Genomic DNA, 22,035 nt, shown 5'->3' with positions numbered 1-22,035 from the left:
ACACATGACACAGAGCAGAGACAGGCTGGCCTCCCAAAGGCTGCCTCTGGGTCCCCAGGGGGCAGCTGAGACCTGGAGCCCATGGGGACCGCCCACCCAGCTCCTGCCACCCCCCAGACCCAGCCATTCACCCCAGCCCCTGCCCCAGCTACCTACCCCCACCCTTGACACTCACCCCATCCCTGCAACTCGCCCCGGCCCCCACCACTCACCCCAGCCCCCACCACTCACCCCAGCCCCCACCACTCAACCCAGCCCCCACCATTCGCCCCAGATCCCACCACTCACCTCAGCCCCCACCACTCAACCCAGCCCCCACCACTCACCCCAGATCCCACCACTCACCCCAGCCCCCACCACTCACCCCAGCCCCCACCATTCACCCCAGCCCCCACCACTCATCCCAGCCCCCACCGCTCGCCCCAGCCCCCACCGCTCGCCCCAGCTCCCACTGCGCACCTGGGGCTCTCAGGGATGCCCCGCCCCGACCACACAGGTACTTGGGGTTGGCTGGCCCCTCAGACACTTGTGGCCACAGGGCTGGACACTGAGTGGACATGGCACTGCCCCGACCACGGGCCCCTTGGACAGCATGCTGAGCTGGGTGGGGCAGGGCCTGGGGCCTGGGGGGGTGGTCCCTGAGGACCCCTGGCGGCCTGTGGTGGACCAGGGGTGATCCGAGGCGGCTGGACCTGGGGGAGGGGAGGCCGTGGGGGTCAGTGGCCTGTCCCCACCCCTGAGTGCTGCCTACGGGCCAGGGTGCGCTAGCGGGGGCTGGGGCGGCCCCCCGGCAGCTCCACCTTAAATGGGTTTGATGGGCCGGTGCTCCGCGCGCGCATGCTAATATGGGCTCCAATAAAGAGCGAAGGCAGCGGCGCCCGTTCTTATCACACAGTCAGAACTGATGGCTGCAGGAGCCATAAACCTCCCATTTCATCTCGCGCCCATCGATCACGGCCCCTCCCCGCGCGGGGGGCAATGAGTGCTCATTACGCGCCGGCGTCCCCGGCGTGCATGCGCGCCGTGACAGCATGATCGGTGACGGCCGTAATCCCGGGCTTCGCGGCTAAATTATTCCATAACCGTGATTTGAGGGGACAGCGCGCGGCACCCCGGCCGCCGGCCGCCGCCTGATAAAACATCCTCCCCAATTTACGGCCGCGCCTGGCTGCCCGCCGCCCGGCCTGCTAATCACGCCATCAGCGCGGGACTCACGCGGACTGCGGGAGCCGAATTACACTTGCAAATGAGGCAGGGTCCCCTGCGGGAGCGGGGCGAGAGCTGCGGAGACGCTGCCTCTCCGGGGGCTGGGGGCGGGGACGGCCGGGACGGAACCAGAGCCGAGCCAGCTCCGCGGGCCTGGGCCTCGACTTCCCCGTCTGTACAATGGGCCCGCGGCAGCCCCGTCCTCTGCGAGAGGCCCCAGCCCAGGCACAGCCCCAGGGGACTCTGAGCAAGAAGTGTGCAGGAGAGGAGGGGGCCCTGCGGCCAGGACGGGCGGCCACGCCCCCGCGGGGAGCGGGGAGCCCACAGTGGGGCGGCCCAGGGCCCCCGGGGCCTCAGCCTGACCCCAGGCGGCGCTGGCCGGCTCGCGGGGTCCGGCTCGCTCTGCAGCGCGGCCACTCCGCGCTGCGTCCCGGGCCGGACTCGGTGCCACCGGGGGAGGGCGGCTGGCAGGGCCGCGCCCGCCTTGATGTAACTCAAGGCTAATTAGTGCGCCTGGCACGGCGCAGAATATCATTTTTTAATTAGCAGCGCGAGCAGGTCTGGCCTGCCTGTTGTGGGCCGCATCACCATAAATCCCGCGGTAACAATTAGCAGGCGTGTTGTAATTATGCGCCGCGCTGTTAATTGGCCTATCTGCCTCTTTACTTTTTATGCCGCGCCTCCGCTCATTGCCGCAGCCATTTAATTCAATTAGCGCCGTAATTAGAGAACAGCTTCGTGCGGTCGGGGACCTTGTCAGGGAGCCGGCCTGGTGAGCAGAGACGCCGGGGTGCGGGGGCCGCGGGGGCTCAGCCGGGCTGCCCGGGACCCCGCCGCCGCGGGGGACACCGGGGCCGGCAGCCGCGGGAGCCACTCCAGCGCCACCCTCGGGGACCTCGCCCGCCCAGATCTCCGCGCTGGACACCCCCAGGGCCACCCCCGCCGCGCCCCGGCCGCGGCCCTCCAGTGGGCGCCCTGTCCAGGGCGCGTTTTGTTTTCTGCACTGTGTTGAAATCGCTCTGCCCTGCCTATTAATTCTCCTAATTAGAATTAAATGAAGCATGCTAAATTGCTAGATTAACCAATAATTAAGCAGCCACCGCACTAAAACTGAACACGGGTGTGGCTGTGGCCGGCAGGCTCCTCTGCCTCCGGGCGCCCGGACTGGGCCGGACAGGTGACCCGGCTGTGAGAGCCACGGCCGGGCCCGGCGAACCGGGCCTGGGGACACAGCGGCGGGGACAGGGCGTTAGACGGCCCGCACAGTGACAAACTTGCCAGATGCGGGGGGTGGGGGCGCTCGGCCACGACGCCCGCCCTAGGAGGCCGCCACCTCCCTCACCCCCACCCCCGCCCCGCCAGGAGCGCGCCAAAGACACCCCTTCCCCAAGTCCGGCTCCCAGAGGAGCCACGGCGGGGCGGGGGGCGGAGGGGCCGCTGCGACGCCCGCACCCCCCCCCCCACGGTCCGGACACCGCTGGTGCGGCGACCCCGGAGCCAGCGGCTGCGCATCCCCAGCCCCTCGCCACCGCAGCGGGTCCCCCTGCCCGCCCTCCTGAGCCGGGTCCCCGCCGCGGCCGCCGCCGGGCACCCCAGGCCCCGCCCCCAGCCCGAGGCGCCTACGCGCACCCGCGTCTGCAGGGCGCCCCCTGGCGGCCACTGCCGGGCCCTGCGCGCGCCCACGCCGCGGCCGAGACCCGATGTCCCCGCTGAAGAGCCAAGCGCCCACCTCGCTCCCGCTGCGCGCCCCTCACCTCCCCGTGCACACAGCCCCTCACCGGCGCGAAGGTGAGGTCGGTGCGCACTCCCGACGCGCGCGTCTCCGTGCCCCGGCGTCCGGGGCAGGGCGCCCAGGACAGTGCTGGTGCGCGCTCCCGCGCCGCACCTGAGCCGCCGGTCCAGGGCGCGCCCCCTGTGCCTCAACTGGACTTCAGGTATGGGGCGCGCTCCCGCGCCACACCTGCGCTGCGGGTATAGGACGCGCTCCCGCGCCACACCTGCGCTGCGGGTACAGGGCGCGCTCCCGAGCCACACCTGCCCTGCGGGTACAGGGCGCGCTCCCCGCGCCGCACCTGCGCTGCGGGTACAGGGCGCGCTCCCGAGCCCCTCACCCGCCGGTCCCAGTCGCGCTGCAGGTGGGCGTGAGAGCTGGGGCGGGGTCGCCCGGTCCACCCTGGGCCGCCCACAGCGGCTGGGCCGGGACCGCCGACCCCCGGGGGCGCCCTTGTCTCGCTGAGGTCCGCCCCCGCAACAGCTGCTCCTGCAGCCGGAAGATATTGACTGGGGAGAAACAATGGCAGGAATAAAATAAAAATAAAAAAGTTAATTATCCTTTGTGTTTGTAATTTAATTAAAGCTGCAGTAAAGTTTTACTGTTTTTCCAGGTGACGCTGTTTAGAGCCCGAAACCTATTTGTGCTGCGGAGATTAAAGTGCATTTTAAAACGTTCCCCGAGTACTTCCACATTTGTTGATAGATTTTTAAATTAAACTTTAAATTGTAATCTAAATTACCTCCAACAATTCACGGCCCCTGTAATGAACTCCCACGGTTCGCGCTGTCATCCGGAGATGATGGAGTGCGCCGGGACGCAGCCTGCAGCCGCGGGCAGCGCGAGCGGCGCGGGCCCAGCTCGGCCCTGCCCGGCGCCCCCGCCCCGCGCCCCCCGCGGGCGGAGAAGCTTCCAGAACCTCAGCCCCACTCCCCGTGCGCCCGGGGAGACGCCTACCGTGCGGGGTGCGGCTGGGCTTGGCGGCAAGGGGGTGGGGTCAGGCCCGGCTGAGGGGGGCTCCCGCCGCGCCTCCCCTGCCTCCCCCACGGCTCCGCCCCCAAACCTGTCGCTCTTCTCCCCCTCCCCCCAGCCCTTGAAAACTGTGCGGGGAGCGCGGGCCGGCACAGGCCGCTGGCGCTGGCCCGGGCGTTCTGCTGCCCGGGACTCCGCGCAGGGCCGGCCGCCCTGGCCTAGGGCCACAGCCCCCAGTGCTGGCCCATCAGGGTGTCGGGCGTGGTGGACATGGGGGTGCCCCCAGGCTGCCGGAAAAAATGGAGGTCCCCTCCCCCCACCCCGGAGAAGACAGGGGCCACACGGCCACTGCAGGCGGACGACTCGCTCAGGTCCCACCGACAACAAAGACCCCCCCATGTCCAGCAAAGCTGACCTGTGACAGCTCCCGCCCGAGGGGCAGGTGATCAGAGGCCAGGCCTGGGTGGGGTCTGTCAGGGCCCACCCTGAGCCTCGGGCCCACGTGGTCACCCTGGGTGTGGAGGGCCAGGCAGGAGTGCCCGTGCCACCCTCAGCTGGGCAGTGGGCTCTACGGTGGACAGGAGCCGGCGGGGCTGGCACAGTGGGGGGCCTGCCCCTCTGGGTGCCCTCAGAAGTGCTGTGGATGGGCAGGGGTTGTGCCCTGTGCACCTGCTGATTCCTGTTGAGGAGCTGCTTCCGGGGGGCCCTGGCCTGGAGCAGTGGATGCTGGTGCCTGACCCCACGCTGCAGGGGAGCCGGCACAGATGCACACCGGAGAGGCAGTGGGCGGGTACAAGGGGCACGCTTGAGTGACGGGGACCAGGCCTCCTGTGTCCCCACGGCCTCCATGGGCTCCGTGTGACCTGCAGCCCCCTGGCCCTTGGCCTGCACAGTGTCCAAGATGGGGCAAGTGGCCACAGCAGCCCTCAGGCTGACGCACAGGGCCCTGGACAGAGAAGGCCCCTCTGAGGGCGGACCCGTGGGCAGCTTGTCCTGTGCCCGGGCAGTGGCTGGGCCAGGCAGGGGCTGGGCAGTGGATGGGCAGGGGGCCAGGCAGCTGGCTGGGCCAGGCAGGGGCTGGGCACGGGAGGCCCCCGCGAAGGACTTGGAGAAGGAAGAAATACGGGGAGAGAGAAGGGCTCAGGTCTCCAGGAACGCGGATGGGGCACCCCCTCCTCTGTGGGAGACCCCAACCCTTTCTGTCTTCAACATGGTCCTCACAGGCAGCCCGGGTGACAGCGGCCTGGACCTCCCTCTGGGGAGCATGACCTCCTGTGGGTCAGAGGTCACGGCCTCCCCCTGGGCCACACGGCTGCTGGACAGCGCTAGGAGTTGTTGCCATCAGAGGCCGGAGCAGGACAGCCGGCCGCCCTAACCGTGTGTCCAGGGTCCTGACAGCTGAGCTGAAGCCAGGGGGACCTCCAGGATTCCTGGGGGGAGGCCAGGGGAGTGGGGCCAGCAGGCTGCCTCGGCACATGAGGTGGACTCGGGGCGGGGTCCCTGTGAGTGTTCTGCCGAGGTGACCCGGGAGGTCACGGTGACAGGTGCCCGTCCTCTGGTGACTGACAGGTGCCATCCTCCTGGTGGCAGGTGCCACTCTCCGGCAGTCTGTCCGTCCCTCGTGGCGTCACAGTTGCCAGCGCCATCCTGTCACGCGTCTGTGCACTGCTCAGCCTGTGCCCGGCTCTCTCCTCCTCCCCATTTCCATGGGGACCTCTGCCTCTGGTGTGTGGCGTGTTGCGTGTGGCGTGTGGCCAGGACCCTGCGTGCCTCCCTCTGTGCAGCAAGCCCGGCTCCCCAACTGGAGCTTCCACCAGGGATGCCGTCCCCCACTGGAGCATCCGGGGCCTGGGGTGCTCAGCAACGGCTGCCTCTGGCTGGGCCAGACACGGGGTCACTCTCCGTGGGCTGGGCCAGGGTCACACCAGCTGCACGCCCACTTGGTCGCTCACCTGCCGTCGGTGTCGGCTGGGCTGGGGGACACAGATGTGGCCTCCTGCTCTGTGCCTGGTGTCCCCAGGGCCAGGCCTCGGAATTCTGCAGCCCCTCCCCCACCTCGTGCTGCAGGCCACAGGGCCAGGGCTCACGCTCACCTCCTCCTTAGGTTTTGATTTTTATAACCGAGGGAAGCGCGACACTGCTCGTCGTGGACGGCGTAATGGTTTGGAATGGCTGAGCAAGGCAGTTACACACGTGTGCTCTCACATGCATGGCAAACCACACACGTGTGACCTCTGTACCCAGTAAATCATACACGGTGTTCTCACATACATGGCAGACCACTCACATGACCCCGTGTGCACAATACATTTCACATGCGACCTCACATGCATGGGAAGTCACACACGTGTGCTCTCACCACATGGTAATCACACAGGCAAGACCACATATGAGGTCAATTACACATGGTCACCACTCTGGCTCCCAGCGTGTGGCATGGCCACCCTCGTGACCCCAGCCCCAGGAGCCCCACTCCCTGCTGCGCTGAGCCACTCCCAGGAGCTGCACACGTGTGGCTGGACACAGTGTCCCGTGCTCATCCAGAATGTTCTCGTGTCTCTGCCGCTGTGTCCCGGTCCCTCAGAGAGGCCGGGCGGTGGCATTCTAGAAGGGGCTGGGGCAGGGGTGCGGCACCTGCAGCCCCGCTCAGTCCAACTCTGACTCCAGGGTCTCCTCGGACGCTGCGCTGGGAGGGGGCTGGGGCTGGGGCTGGGGGCAGGAGCTGTGGGGGACTGAGGGGTGGGGGCTGGGGAGGCTGGGAATGGGGGCTGGGGGTGGGAGCTGGGCGGGCCTGACTGCCCCACAGCTGGGGCTCTCTCTGTCCCCGCCCCCAGATCCACGAATATATAGAATTTTAAAGACACACACAGAGTTTATTTTGGAACAAAACTTTCAGAGCATCTTCAAAATGTTACTAAAAATGCAAATTGTTGGGGTCGGCGCTGTGGTGTAGCAGGTTAGGCCACTGCCTGCAGCGCCGGCATCCCATATGGGCATTGGTTCCAGTCCCGGCGGCTCCACTTCCCATCCAGCTCTCTGCTGTGGCCTGGGAAAGCAGTAGAAGATGGCCCAGGTCCTTGGGCCCCTGCACCCACGTGGGAGACCCAGAAGAAGCTCCAGGCTCCTGGCTTTGGATCAGCGCAGCTCCAGTCATTGCTGCCATCTGGGGAGTGAACCAGCGGATGGAAGACCTCTCTCTCTCTCTCTCTCTCTGCCTCTGCTCTCTCTCTCTCCTTCTCTCTGTGTGTGACTCTTTCAAATAAATAAATAAATCTTTAAAAAAATGCACACTGTGTGAAATGGCATGGACTTCAGACTTCATTTTATTCTATTTATTCGACAGAGTTGCAGAGAGGGGGAGACACAGAGATGCGCTCAGAGCCTCACATGAGAACGGAGGCTGTCCTCCCGGCGCCCGGCCAGCGTCCACTCACCGGTGGTGGCGCCCAGGCCATGCGGCAGGGCCAGGGGCTCCAGCCCCATCCTGTCCAGCAGGTGTCTGTCGCTCACGTCCGCCCAGGCGTCCGGCTTGGAAGGCTGGCATTTGCACACGCTTGTGTGCAGGTCTTGAGCCTGTGCTCTCCTGCTGCTGCGTCACTCGTGTCGGGGGTGTGAGCGCCTGAGCATGCGTGTGCCCCGCCCATGCCTTCCCTGTTCCCTTCCTCTGCTGTGCAGACAGAGATGGAGACGGAGAGAGAGAGACGGAGACGGAGAGAGAGACAGAGATGGAGAGAGACGGAGATGGAGAGAGACAGAGACGGAGAGAGAGATGGAGAGAGAGACAGAGACAGAGAGAGACAGAGATGGAGAGAGAGACAGAGATGGAGAGAGAGACGGAGACGGATAGAGACAGAGACGGAGAGAGAGATGGAGAGACAGAGAGAGACAGAGATGGAGAGAGAGACAGAGATGGAGAGAGAGAGAGCGACGGAGAGAGAGAGAGATGGAGAGAGAGACAGCGACGGAGAGAGAGACAGAGATGGAGAGAGAGACAGAGATGGAGAGAGAGAGATGGAGAGACAGAGATGGAGAGAGAGAGATGGAGAGAGAGACAGAGATGGAGAGAGAGACAGACACGGAGAGAGAGACAGAGACGGAGAGAGAGAGAGATGGAGAGAGAGACAGAGATGGAGAGAGAGACAGAGATGGAGAGAGAGAGACAGACACGGAGAGAGACAGACACGGAGAGAGAGACAGACATGGAGAGAGAGACAGAGATGGAGAGAGAGAGAGCGACGGAGAGAGAGAGACAGACATGGAGAGAGAGACAGAGATGGAGAGAGAGACGGAGACGGATAGAGACAGAGACGGAGAGAGAGATGGAGAGACAGAGAGAGACAGAGATGGAGAGAGAGACAGAGATGGAGAGAGAGAGAGCGACGGAGAGAGAGAGAGATGGAGAGAGAGACAGCGATGGAGAGAGAGACAGAGATGGAGAGAGAGACAGACACGGAGAGAGAGACAGAGACGGAGAGAGAGAGAGATGGAGAGAGAGACAGACATGGAGAGAGAGACAGAGATGGAGAGAGAGACAGACACGGAGAGAGACAGACACGGAGAGAGAGACAGACATGGAGAGAGAGACAGAGATGGAGAGAGAGAGAGTGACGGAGAGAGAGAGACAGACATGGAGAGAGAGACAGAGACGGAGAGAGAGAGAGATGGAGAGAGAGACAGAGATGGAGAGAGAGAGAGCGACGGAGAGAGAGAGACACGGAGAGAGAGACAGACATGGAGAGACAGAGACAGAGAGAGACAGACGCGGAGAGAGACAGCGACGGAGAGAGAGAGAGATGGAGAGAGAGAGACAGCGACGGAGAGAGAGACAGAGATGGAGAGAGAGAGACAGCGACGGAGAGAGAGACAGAGATGGAGAGAGAGAGAGATGGAGAGAGAGACAGCGACAGAGAGAGACAGAGATGGAGAGAGAGACAGCGACAGAGAGAGAGAGAGACAGAGATGGAGAGAGACAGAGATGGAGAGAGAGACAGAGATGGAGAGAGACAGACACGGAGAGAGAGACAGAGAGAGACAGAGATGGAGAGAGAGACGGAGACAGAAAGAGAGACAGAGAGAGAGAGATGGAGAGAGACAGAGATGGAGAGAGAGACAGTGATGGAGAGAGAGACAGAGATGGAGAGAGAGAGACAGACACGGAGAGAGAGACAGAGATGGAGAGAGAGAAACAGCGATGGAGAGAGAGAGGGATGGAGACGGAGAGAGAGACGGAGACAGAAAGAGAGACAGACAGACAGAGAGATGGAGAGAGACAGAGATGGAGAGAGAGACAGACAGAGAGATGGAGAGAGACAGAGATGGAGAGAGAGACAGAGACGGAGAGAGAGAGAGACAGAGATGGAGAGCGAGAGGCAGCGATGGAGAGAGAGACAGAGAGAGGCCTCCCAGATGCTGGTTCCTCCCCTCATGCACAGGACAGATGGTGCTGGGCCAGGCCACAGCCAGAAGCCCGGAGCCCCGTCCTGGTCTCCCCTGCGGGTGCAGGGACCCAAGGACTGGAGCCCTCACTGCTGTCTCCCAGGGTGCCCCAGCAGGGAGCAGGACTCGAACTCAGACGTTCAAGCATCTGTTTTGATTTCTTTTTTAAAATGCTTATTTGTTTTGATCTACTTGGAAGGCAGAATGACAGGGAGAGACAGACAGAGAGGTCACGCCCCAGGTGGCCGCAGGGCCAGGGCTGGGCGGGGCTGAAGCCAGGGCCGGGAGCTCCGCCCTCTGGGGCTTCCCTGGGCACTAGCAGGGCCCTGGGCCGCACCGTGGGAGGAGCCAGAGCCCCGGAGTTGGCCAGGGGCCTCCCCGCTGCCCGGCCCAGGCGGCTGACAAATGGGCGCTGCTCGCAGAAGAGGCGACGCCGGGATCGGTCCTATTTGTTTTGCAGGTCTGGGCGGGCGCCCGGCCTGCGCATCGCCCGGACTCCCAGGAGATAAACCTGAACTCTGATAGCATCGGCGCCGCGGCAACCGAGGACGAGGGAGGGGAGGGAGGGGCCAGGGACGCCAGAGGGAGCCAGGGCAGGGGGCCGAGACCACCCCACCACGGAGGGACACCGGACACGCCCAGCCCAGCCCAGCTCCCAGCAGGCCCCGGGGTTGGAGGGAAAGGCCCTCCCCCATACCCATGCTGTTCCCCTGGGTGCCCAGGACCCCAACACCCCCGCCCCAGCACTGCCCACTCTCGTGTTCGGCCCAGCAGCCCCTCCTCCAGCCTCCTACAGGGCCATGTCGGGGAGGGGGGGAGACTCCAGCCCGAGCCTCTGGCCAGCAGCTGAGGGGCCCCGCCCCAGCCCTGCCATCCTTGAGGGCTGGCCGTTCAGGTGCCAGTGGTCAGTGCCACCCCCACATCCGTCCCCTCTGTGTGCCAGGAGAGGCCGGGTGCAAAGAGGGGCTGGGCGGGGGCCTGGCCTGGCCCAGCTGCCAGCAGGCTCCTCCCTGGACCAGGCCTGGGCACTGCCCACGGGCGCCCACTCTGCCTCCTGCCCAGCTCCAAGGTCTCAGACCTCCCTGTGCCTCAAAAAAGCAGCTGTGGGGGGGCCTTTAAGGGGACAGGGCCCCCTTCTCCCTCCCCGCAGCCAGCAGGGTCCACACAGACCTCCCCCCAGACCCCCCAGCCCACGGCGCAGCACAGGGCTTTGGTGCCACCTGTCCAAGAGGGTGCCCCGGCGGTGGGCAAGTCAGACGTGGGGAGGGGGTGGTTCATCCACACCCTCCCCCGGCCGCTGTGGGCGCCCTTGACCCCACTCTGCCCTGGCATGGGAGCCCCCCTGCGACCCGGCCCCCAGCCCAGCGCCCACCTTCAGGACCTGTGCCGGCTTCGTAGGGGCTGGGGTCAGCAGCAGCGCCCGCCCCGCCCACGCCCGCACCTGCCGCGCCCTGGGGCCGCCCCTGCGCACCTGCCACGTCCACCCGCCCGCCGGGGATCAATAGCTCCGGAAATCCGCAAAGAGCCCAAACAAAGAAGTGGCTGGTGCGCAGCCGGCTCGTATCAGCTGAAAAATGGCCCCCTGTTTAAGGGACTTTATCTCCCCGAGACTGCGGATGAGGGATGGCGTCATTTGTCCTGTGGGCCCGCGCGGCCCAGCCGGCCGGATCTATTTAGAGATAGCACGATAGTGTCGACAGCGAGAGACAGGGTAATTGCGGAGCGGCTGCTGGGGTATAAATTACACGGCTCTAAGTGGCGCAGTGGCCAGGCCGGCGGAGAGATGCCTGACAACTCCCTTGTCCCCTGCCCCGACGCCCGCTTATCACGGGCCAGCAGGAGAGACACGCTCCGCAGGAAAAATTAAGTATTGATCAAATTAACAGTTTTTACTGATCTTTTTAGGGGAGCAGCGGCGCCGACAATTAAATTTAGAACACAAAAGACGCCGCGGGATAACTCTTGACCCCACGTGGCAAAGTCGGTGACACCAACAACAGGAAATACGGCCCGGGCAAGACGGCCATAGCCAGAAGCCGGCCCGGCACTCACCCGGGGTCCGGGGCCCCCCAGGCCAGCCCCCGTTGGGGGAGCGGCCCCCAAACCCACAGCCTGGAGGGCTTCCTGGAGGGGGAGTTGGGCAGGCCAGCCTGGACGGGGCGGGGGGCGCAGACAGCCGGGCGAGGGTGGCTGGCGGCCGCATTCCTGTCATTGGGCCCTTGCCTCCCAGACTCACCCAAGTCCCCGTTCTAGAGAGTTCTTCACAAACGCGCACCCACGCCAGGCCAGGGCACTAGGTCTCCAGGGCAGGGTCCAGTCCCTCTGCCAGTGGCCACCCGGGAGATGCCACCTGCACCCCCTCGTCGAGCAGGAAAGAGAGGGGCACTCCTGCAGGGTCCCCCAAGGCTGGGGATGGACAAGACACTTGGGAGGCCGGAGCTCCAGGGCTGCCCTAATGCCCCTCCCCTGGCCGGGATAGGCTGCAGCTTCTGTCCATCAGGGCTGAGAAAGAGGTAGGCGGGGCAGGAGCCTGCCATGGGGGGGCTATCTCCTGCACTGCAGCAGCCCCCCAGGAACCCTGAGACCCTGCCAGGGGTGGGGCAGGGTGGGCAGCTCTGGGGGTTTCCCAGGTGGGATGGGGTGCACTCTGGGGGCCGCCTACTGAGGAGCTGAGGTGGGCCCAGCTCCGGGAGGCTGTGCGCTGTCCCCATGCTGTAAACTGGTGACAGCTGGCCAGGGCCAGCCCCGGTCCTGGTCAGGAGCAGCCGACTATGGCCCACCCACCCTGGCCCGGGCTCCAATAGAGGTCCCAGCGCCTGCCAGCGGGGTGGGAGGGACCTGAGCCACTCTCAGGGACTTCCGCCAGGGTGGGAGCCCCTGGTCCGAGTGCTGTAGACTCTGGCTCAGCCCCGGCAGCCCCACGGAGCACAGTGGGACCGCGGTCAGGCAGGAGGGGCACGGACAGCACTGGCCACAGGCCCTGCCCGGCCGCCCTGGCCCCTGCACCCACTACACAGAGCCCTGCGAGCCCCCAGCCCAGGGCCTTCGCTCCCCAGAGGCTCTGTCCACCGCGTCCACCAGCGGTGCCTTGCGGGGCTACGGACTCGGCCTGGGAATTCCAAGACCTTTTGTTCTGAACATTCTGAGGGACCTGGGCAACACCCCCTGGGCAGGCAGGCATGTAGGAGGGGGGACCGGGGACGACCCCTCCCACAGAAAGACCCGGAAGGGGCCCTGTCCTGCGGCTCCCTCCACCAGGGTGCAGGATCAGCTCAGGATCCAGGAAGCAGCCCCCAGGCAGAGGAGCCCAGTGAAGGCAGAAGGTTCCAGACTCACCTTCCCCAAGCTTCCTTTCCCGGTGGGTGATGCAGGGTGGGGGGAGGGAGGGAGGGAGAGACGGGGGGGGGGGGCGGGAGAGGAGGGAGAGAAGGGGGAAGAGAGAGAGGGAGAAAGGAGAGGGAGGGGGAGAGAACGGGAGAAACGCGGCGGGGGGGCCCCACCAGCCTCCTGTGAGCGGCCAGTGGTGTTCACGCGTGCCGGCGCGTGGCAGCCCCCGCGGCGCGGCCCCTCCCGTGCGGCCGTCTGGGCACGGTAATGTGTCTTTTAAAGAAGGAGCGCTGATGTATGTTACAAGGAGTGTATCTCTCTCACCGAGACAGAACATTTTAATTCCCCGACACCTTTTAGTGATTGCTTCAATTTCCGAAGATTTTGATAAAATCGTGCGGTTTAAGTCGGGGGATGGAGCGGGCGCGGGCAGTGCGTGATGGAGCGCTCCGGTTCCCCAGGCTGCGTGTGACACAGCCCAGCACCAGGCTAATAAACGCCGTGTGATAAATGCCGGAGCCGCGATTGTAAAAATATACTTGTAATTGGGTTAATATGCCTTAAAATACTGCCCATCAGTTATCTCCCTCTCTGCGCTCCGCGGCGGCGGGCCCAGGGGTGTGCACGGCGGGCGTGGTGCCCCCTGCTGCCCACCGGTCCCTGCCTGGCACAGCCCTGGTGACCTGGAAGGCAGGGAGCTGGGCACGCTCCCCAGGGGACGCCAAGGGTGGGAAGGGGTGGGCGGTGACCTCGCTCCTGCCCCATGTGGTCTTGGGAGAGGGCTGGGGGCAGCCGCCACGTCTGTCCTGGGGGCACCTGTCCAGCAGGAAGAGGGATGAAGCAGTGACAGCAAGGGGTGGGCCGTGGCCATGGCAGACGGGACAGCACCAACGGCAGGCAGTGAGGGCTCAGCCGGGACCCGAGACCTCAGGACGAGGCCACCAGACCAGCGCTGCGCTAATCTGCCGTGCCCACTGCTGGGCACCCAGCAGAGTCTGGCTCACGTCCGCAGACTCACGGGGGGGGGGAGGGGGGGAGGGGGGAGGGAGGGAGGGGGGAGGGAGGGAGATAGATGAGCCAATGGGTGAGTGGAAGGAGGGAGGGAGGGAGGGAGGGGGGAGGATGGGAGGGAGGGAGATAGATGAGCCAATGGGTGAGTGGAGGGAGGGAGGGAGGGGGAGGATGGGAGGGAGGGAGATAGATGAGCCAATGGGTGAGTGGAAGGAGGGAGGGAGGGAGGGAGGGGGGAGGATGGGAGGGAGGGAGATAGATGAGCCAATGGGTGAGTGGAGGGAGGGAGGGAGGGGGAGGATGGGAGGGAGGGAGATAGATGAGCCAATGGATGAGTGGAGGGAGGGAGGGAGGGAGGGAGGGGGGAGGATGGGAGGGAGGGAGATAGATGAGCCAATGGGTGAGTGGAGGGAGGGAGGGAGGGAGGGGGGAGGATGGGAGGGAGGGAGATAGATGAGCCAATGGGTGAGTGGAGGGAGGGAGGGAGGGAGGGAGGGAGGGAGGGGGGAGGATGGGAGGGAGGGAGATAGATGAGCCAATGGGTGAGTGGAGGGAGGGAGGGAGGGAGGGAGGGGGGAGGATGGGAAGGAGGGAGATAGATGAGCCAATGGGTGAGTGGAGGGAGGGAGGGAGGGAGGGGGAGGATGGGAGGGAGGGAGATAGAGGAGCCAATGGGTGAGTGGAGGGAGGGAGGGGGAGGATGGGAGGGAGGGAGATAGATGAGCCAATGGGTGAGTGGAGGGAGGGAGGGAGGGAGGGAGGGGGAGGATGGGAGGGAGGGAGATAGATGAGCCAATGGGTGAGTGGAGGGAGGGAGGGAGGGAGGGAGGGGGGAGGATGGGAGGGAGGGAGATAGATGAGCCAATGGGTGAGTGGAGGGAGGGAGGGAGGGAGGGGGAGGATGGGAGGGAGGGAGATAGAGGAGCCAATGGGTGAGTGGAGGGAGGGAGGGAGGGGGAGGATGGGAGGGAGGGAGATAGATGAGCCAATGGGTGAGTGGAGGGAGGGAGGGAGGGAGGGAGGGGGAGGATGGGAGGGAGGGAGATAGACGAGCCAATGGGTGAGTGGAGGGAGGGAGGGGGGAGGATGGGAGGGAGGGAGATAGATGAGCCAATGGGTGAGTGGAGGGAGGGAGGGAGGGAGGGAGGGGGGAGGATGGGAGGGAGGGAGATAGATGAGCCAATGGGTGAGTGGCTGGAGGGCCGGATAGTGGACAGAAGGATGATGGATGGATGGTGGGTGACGATGATGGACAGCTGAGAGGTGCGTGGGTGGGTAGACGGATGGGTGGGTATGTACACGGATAGAAGGGTGATGGATGGACACATGGATAGAATGATGACGGATGGACTGGTAGGTGAGGGGATGGACAGAGGAGTGGCTGGCTGGCTGATGGATACATGGATGGAAAGATGACAGATGGAATGATGGGTGGATGGATGATGGGTGAGTCGATGGATGGATGGGTGGATGGCTGTGTGTATAGACATTGATAGAAGGATGATGGATGGGCTGAGTGAGCGATATGGGTGGATAGAAGGATGATCAATGGGTGAGTGGATGGTGGATACACATGGGTGGGTGGGTGGGTGGGTGGGTAGATAGATAGGTGGATGGGTGGGTGGGTAGATAGGTGGGTGGGTGGGTGGATGTATGGCTGGGGGGATGGATGGGTGGATGAGTGGGTGGGTGGATGAATGGGTAGATGTGCGGGGCTCGGCCTTGAGCAACAGGCTGGTTTGGCTTCTGTGTGGATGTGGGGAGGGCTGCAGGCGACTCCGGATTCAGCCCAGGACAGGAGGGGCCTTCTCTCCCCGGGGGCCACTCCCCTTCTGGGGCTCTCAACCCAGCCTGTCCTCCGGCCCCTCCTGTCTTGCTGGGGTCAGGGCTTGGGCTCCGTGCAGACCCTTGGAGCCTCCAGCAGTGAAGAGGGGACCCCATGAGGACTGGACAGGGCCTGGCAGGGGTGGGGGACTCAGGGAGGGGCCAGGGCTCTGGGTCGCCTTTACAGGGAAGGGTGGTGGAGGGTCAGCTGGACAGTGGCAGAGGAAGGGGACAAGGGAGCAGCTGGCCTCGGCACTCCCCTGGACACGGCAGAGACTGGAATATTCTGGAAGCTCCACCCCTGAGTCCCCGGGGGGTGAAGTATGGTGGCTGGGGCAGAGAGAGGCCCCACGAGCTGCACGGAGAGGAGGGGGCACATGGAGGCCGAGTGACCCAGGCCCCTCCCCTTGGGGCAGAGCCAATCAGAGAGACTCCTCCCTCAGCCCCGCCCCACTGCTGCCTCTGCCCCGCCCCCCGGCCTCACTTGGGAAGCTGTGTCCTCTCAGACACACACACACATGCACACGTTCACCACACGCATGGAGACATGCACCTGCTCTCAGGCCCTCGGCCTTCTGAGGCCAGAGCCACTGGGAGTGGAGCCCAGGAGGGTGGGCTCACTGGGCTGCTGCTGCGCCCCCCTCCTCAGCCCCCCCTCCCCAGGCCTGCACCCCTGCAGAGTCAGGAGGGCTGCCGTGCGGGGGTGGGGCCGGCCCCAGGGCCCCAGGCCCCTTCCTGCCCCTGAGCTAGGAGCAGAGGGGACTCAGGCTCCAGGCCCCAGCACCAGGCCCGGCATGGGCCAAAGGCCTTCCGGGTCTCTGGGTTGGGGGGCCGCTCTGGGCCTTTGTCCAGCGGGACCTGAGGCCCCTCCCTCCTCTGCTGTGCCCTAGCTGCCAGAGTGCTGGGGTGGGGGCGCACCCTGGCCCCAGCCCCCTCCTATGTCAGCCTCCCATGACATCCGGGACCTCGGGCATTCCCTGCCCCCCGGCACTGCCCTTCCTGGGTGCTGCTTCCCAGGGTCCCGTCTACCTGATGACCCTGCAGGCCGTTTCCAGCACCCCGGGGTGGCCGGGCTCCCGTCCATGCTCCAGACCTGTCCAGGCCGTCCTGGGAACTCCACAGAACCCACCGTGGGGCACCGGCTGCTCACTGCCCGCCCTGCTCTGGGCAGCAAGGGCTCTGGCAGGGCCGGGCAGGGGCCACCTGCTCCAAGATGCCCCACAGGCCGGCTCCTGAGAGGCTGGGGGGACACGGCGGGGTCTGCAGAGCCCGGGCGGGCTGTGGCAGGTGCTGGGGGGGAGGCAGGGCAGGGGTCAAGTAATTGGATAATTCCGTCTTAAGAGCCCAGGTCCAGGAGGGCCTGCTGGGGCCGAGCCCCCACCTCGGGAATGGCCTCCAAATGGAAGTGTGTTTAGGTGGCTGCGGCCAGGGGCGCGGTGGATGGGTCTTGGCCCGCGCAAGGCAGCGGCAAATGAAACGGTGTCTGCCTGCTTGCGGGAAGAGTGATGAAACTTTAAATGAGTCGCTGACCCCTGGGGAATGACAGGTGACCCGCGCGGGATCTGCCGCAGGGATCGGCAGCGGCCTCGAAAATTGCTGCTGCCGCCCGAAAATAAACAATAAGCGCACAAACGTGCTCGGGAGAGATGGACTCGCCTCCGTGCCGCGCGGCCAGACTGAATTATTTCGGGCCACCGGTCCGAGCCATCAGCCCGCCCCCTCCTGCGCCGGGAGCGCCAGGCCAGCCTGGGTGAGGAGACCCCACGTGTAGGGCGCCTGGCGCCGCCTCCTCCCTGCAGCCCCGGGGGTCTCAGCCCCGCCGGGGAGGAGGGGCCCGGGCAGAGGCGAGGGCAAGAGCTGGGCAGCACGGTGAGCAGTGCCTGGACGCTGGGTTCCCAGCTGTCACAGGACAGGGCCTCCAGATGTCCAGCTGTGGGCATCAGCTGGGGCCCAGCACCAGCCAGGAGCCTCTCCTGCCTCCGTTCCCTTGAGGAAGACCCCCGCCAGGAACGCCTGCCCGCCACGCCACCGGCACACCCACGGACACTGGGGGCCTGCAGGGTCCAACTGGGCATGGGTGGACGCCGCCATCGTGCCCCCAGCCCCTGCACCCGGCGTCCTCTCCATGGTGCCTGCGGGTTTCGAGGTCCTGGGTGGGGCATTGGGGCGGCTGCCTCCCCTACCTGCGTTTTATCCGAGTTGTTCTGGGGACATTCAGGCATCCCGGAAAACAGGGAGGCCTTGCTCTGGACACCAGGGCAGGACTCGCCGGCTCTGCCTGCAGACCCCCGGACTCGCTCCCAAGAGCCCAGGGGGCTTACGAAGGGGTCTGCCATGCCCTGGCCACCAGGTCCCCACCCAGGCCTCTCCTGGTGCCCACTCCTGTGCATCCAGGGCCTGGGTGCCTGCCCCCGGGACCTCTGCCCCCAGCCCTGAGCCCGGGGGGTCTCATCCCACAGGCCCCCTAGTCACTCAGCACCCCGCAGTGCCACTTCCCCTTCCTGGCTCAGGGATGGGGGCTCGGCAGCTGAGGGGGCGTCCACCCCCAGGGAGGCCGAGCAGGAGACGCTCACTGCATACAGCAGGTGCTCAATCAAGGCCACGTCGCCCCGAAGGCTTCTGCACCTGAGGGGTCACCGCGGCTGGGAATCCAGGGGCTTTGACTGCAGCTTGGAGCGACCGCAGGAGATGAGAACCCCCAACACACCCAGCCCAGCGCTTCCTGTCCTCAGGCACCGGGAGCCCTCGGGGAGGGCAGGCGGGCAGTGGGCGGGGGAGGGGGCAGGCAGGGGAGGGAGCAGCAGGCAGTGGGCGGGGGATGGTGGGCAGGGGAGGGGCAGTGGGTGGGGGCGGCGGGCAGGGGAGGGGGCAGCATTCGGTGCCCCTCCGGCTGCAGCTCAGCTGGCCCCCACGCCACGTGGCCTGGTGGGGCACCTGGGCCCCCGCTCCCCAGGGTGCCCCGCCCGTCACCCGTCCATCACCAGCGCCCACTCGCTGCCGAGGGGCCCTCAGGCCCACCCAGGCTGAACGAGGCCATCCTCCTGCTGCGCCGTGAGGTTGATTAATAATCGGAAATGAAATCAATAAGGGCTCTGCTTCTCACTCCCGTGGGGCTGCGCCGGGCGGCCCGAGGGGACGGCTGGCCTGTGGGAGGGGGACACGGGAGCTGGGTGGGGTGCACCCCACCCCTGGCTGGGCCTGGCCACTCCTCCCCTGGAGGCAGGTGCAGGCCATGTGGACTGTAGACTTGGCTTGGCCGTCCGCCCCGCATGGGGGCCCCCAGCCCAGCCCGCAGGTGCTACCTGGCCACCTTCCCGCCCTGGGCTCAGCCACGCCCCCTGCGGCTGCCCTGAGTGGTCACCCGTGACCCGCCCAGCCCATCACCGATGAAGGAATGAAGCAAGGAGGCAGTGGAGGGGCGAACAAAGACTCAGACCAGGCACCTGACTGGAAGTTCTCGGGGGCACAGGGCAGGCGGCAGGGGAGGGGCTGGGGGGAGGCACCCAGAGTAAGCGGGGCAGGGAGGTGGGGCCGGCCAGAGAGGCCCCCACGTTGCCCGCACCCCCACGGTGGGCACAGAGCAGCCTGACCACACCCACCCCACCCAGCCTGTTGGGGGCTGGGGCTGCCCTGCTGCCGCCCCCTCAGCCAACTGCCCTGCTCCCGGGTCTGTGGGGAGGAGGGGCTGTGGGGCTGTCCCCCTGAGCCCCCTGGGGACAGCCCAGTCCCCCAAGATCCCGTCCCCAGGACCTTGTCTGGAAACTGGGACCCCTCCAGGCCCCTGGCCCCCTGAGGACAGAGTCTCCGTCGCTCAGCCCCGCTGGGCACGCGGGAACCACGAGGCAGGTCGTGGCCTCTTCCCTGGCCGTGGTGGCGCCTTGCTGGCCTGGCCACGGCCTCTGGCTCCCCTGCTTGGCTCATCCTGCCCCGCCCCCAGGAGGCCTCTGGTCCCTGCAGCCGAGATCCTCCAGAGACCAGCCCGTGGGCCACGCAGCCCAGGGCAGCCCTGAGCTGGGGCCCCTGCAAAGGCCTGGTCTGTGTCCACAGCCCCGGTCTGTTCGGTGGCCGCAGGCCCCGGCCGGGCCGAGCTCCTCGTCGTGGACAGCGGGCAGCAGGGAGCCCCGTGCCTTGACCCGCGCCGGGCAGGGGGGCTGGTTTTATGGGGCCATTGACCGGCGGCATTGATCCCCAAGAATGTATCGCACAAATCATTTTGCACTAAACTGCGGAATCGATGGAGAAATCTCCCGGAAAATTTATATTAAAAGTCTCTGTTTGCCTAAATGAGTTCCCTGCGCCCATATTGAATATTTGGCTGATGGATTGAATGGGTTTAAATTTGAACATTGCAGACCCATTAAAGAATGAATTCTTAAATCAAACCGTGCCATTTATGATTGAAATGAGGTTTCCTGCGCGAGGGGCCAGCCACCGTATAAATCAGCTGTGTGTTTTATACCAAACCATAAACAAGATATAATTCTTTTAAATACACAACAGGTGCTTTAAATCTTCCGATGCATCTTGTATTTATCTCCAGTGCAGATTGCTGTATTTACACCGGGTCGTGGGAGCCCCTGATGGCGCTGGGCAGTGAAGGTTAAAGTGGCGAGCACTGAGGTCCCGCTGGCCAGGCGCGGGGCAGGCGAGGGGAAGCTGAGCCCAGGCACCCCAGTGTCCTCACCCAGCCCTCCCCGGGTACACGGGTACAGCTGCTCTCCCATGCACACACACCCGCAGACACTCCTGCACCTGCTCTCACGCACGTGCATCGCATGCACACATGTACGTCCAGTGGGTTCACAGACCCGCACATGTGAGCACACAGCACCCACATGCAATAACACACATGGCAAACACACAGTAGATGGCCAGACGCACACACGCCGCCTCTGCACAAACTTGCCAGCACAAGACTGCACACGCACACACACACGCACACACACACGCACACGCACACACACACACGCTCCCTGGCAGGCGCTCAGGCGGCGCGCACACGCGGTGCAACACGCACAGGCTGCATCCCAGCTGCAGCAGAGCAGCGGCCCTCGGCGCCCGCCCGGCCGCAGTGCAAGGGAGGCACCCCCACCAGCCTGCACCCGGGCCGTCCTGCAGGGGGAGCCACTCCACAGAGTCCTGAGGAGGCACGGCAGCCCAGGTTGGGCGGCGGGCACGTGTGGCCACTCACGCAGGGCAGAGCCAACACCCCAGATGCCCCAGCACAGCCCCACGGCCACAGCCCACCCTGTGCCACGGGGCCCATCTTCCACCAGCTGCGTGGGCCGCAGGGGCATCACGGGAGAGCTAGAGACGAGGCTGCAGAGGGAGGTGCTCGCCAGGGCTGGGCCTCGCTCACCTGCCCGCAGGATTAGTACCCTGCCTGGAGGCCTGGAGCACCGGCCGCCCCTGCCCCCCGGGGGCTGCTTCCTGGAGGCTGCAGTCCCCACGGCACAGGTGGCTCCTCCACCCCAGGGGCCCGTGCCAGGTGAGGGGGGTCCTCCCCAGCCTCCCCGCCCCCAGGGGCCCGTGCCGGGTGAGGGGGGTCCTCCCCAGCCTCCCCGCCCCCAGGGGCCCCTGCCAGGTCTGGGGGGCCCCTCCCCACACAGCCCAGGTCCTCCCCAGGCTCCCCGCCCCCAGGGGCCCGTGCCAGGTCTGGAGGGCCCTCCCCAGCCTCCCCGCCCCCAGGGGTCCGTGCCAGGTCTGGGGGGCCCCTCCCCACACAGCCCAGGTCCTCCCCAGGCTCCCCGCCCCCAGGGGCCCGTGCCAGGTCTGGAGGGCCCTCCCCAGCCTCCCCGCCCCCAGGGGCCCGTGCCAGGCCTGGAGGGCCCTCCCCACACAGCCCATGTCCTCCCCAGTCTCCCCGCCCCCAGGGGACCGTGCCAGGTCTGGAGGGCCCTCCCCACACAGCCCAGGTCCTCCCCAGCCTCCCTGCCCCCAGGGGCCTGTGCCAGGTCTGGGGGGCCCCTCCCCACACAGCCCAGGTCCTCCCCAGCCTAACCACCCCCGCCCATGGAGATGCAGAGTGGCTCCCACATGTGTGGTCAGATGTGGGGCAAGGTGGGCGGAGCCAGAGATCAGAGGGGCAGCAGGGGCCTAGGTACAGAGAGGGAGCAAGGCTGGGGGTGGCCATGGGAGGCACACGCGTGTGAGGGAGGGGAGGCCATGGGAGGCACACATGAGGCTGGGGGCAGGGGCAGGGGCAGGGCTGCACGAGGGAGCGGGGTGACCAATGCATCAGACACGCCCACAGGTCACAGAGAGCAGCAGACATCGGCTGAGCACCATGCTCACACGTGTTCCCGGGAAACACTGGCCACCCTGCCCCAGCCCTCCATGCCCACTGCAGTCGAGGCCTTGCTGTCGCTACGTGATGCCTGTGTCTGCCTCCCCCCTGCCAGCCCTGTGGCCCCTGCCCCTCCTCTCCAGGCTGCTGACATGGCCAGGGACGCCCGTCCATCCGATGAGACCACAGCATTGGCCGGAGC

General features: G+C 65.7%; 1 protein-coding gene across 1 annotated transcript in view; it reads left to right on the top strand.

Moving 5' to 3' along the window:
• LOC133775124 (basic proline-rich protein-like) overlaps positions 1-22,035 on the top strand; it is a 41,552-nt gene that overhangs the window by 6,361 nt on the left and 13,156 nt on the right. Inside the window, exons 3-5 of the mRNA XM_062213192.1 lie at positions 2,569-2,908; positions 2,977-3,140; positions 3,221-3,341. Coding sequence (XP_062069176.1) covers positions 2,569-2,908; positions 2,977-3,140; positions 3,221-3,341 — 625 coding nt within the window. The remainder of the gene's footprint in view (positions 1-2,568; positions 2,909-2,976; positions 3,141-3,220; positions 3,342-22,035) is intronic.

This window comes from Lepus europaeus, chromosome 16 (genome assembly GCF_033115175.1).
Source record: "Lepus europaeus isolate LE1 chromosome 16, mLepTim1.pri, whole genome shotgun sequence".
Lineage (NCBI taxonomy): Eukaryota > Metazoa > Chordata > Mammalia > Lagomorpha > Leporidae > Lepus > Lepus europaeus.
The sequence above is the reverse complement of the archived record's forward strand: the minus strand, read 5'-3'. Positions and strand labels throughout refer to the sequence as shown.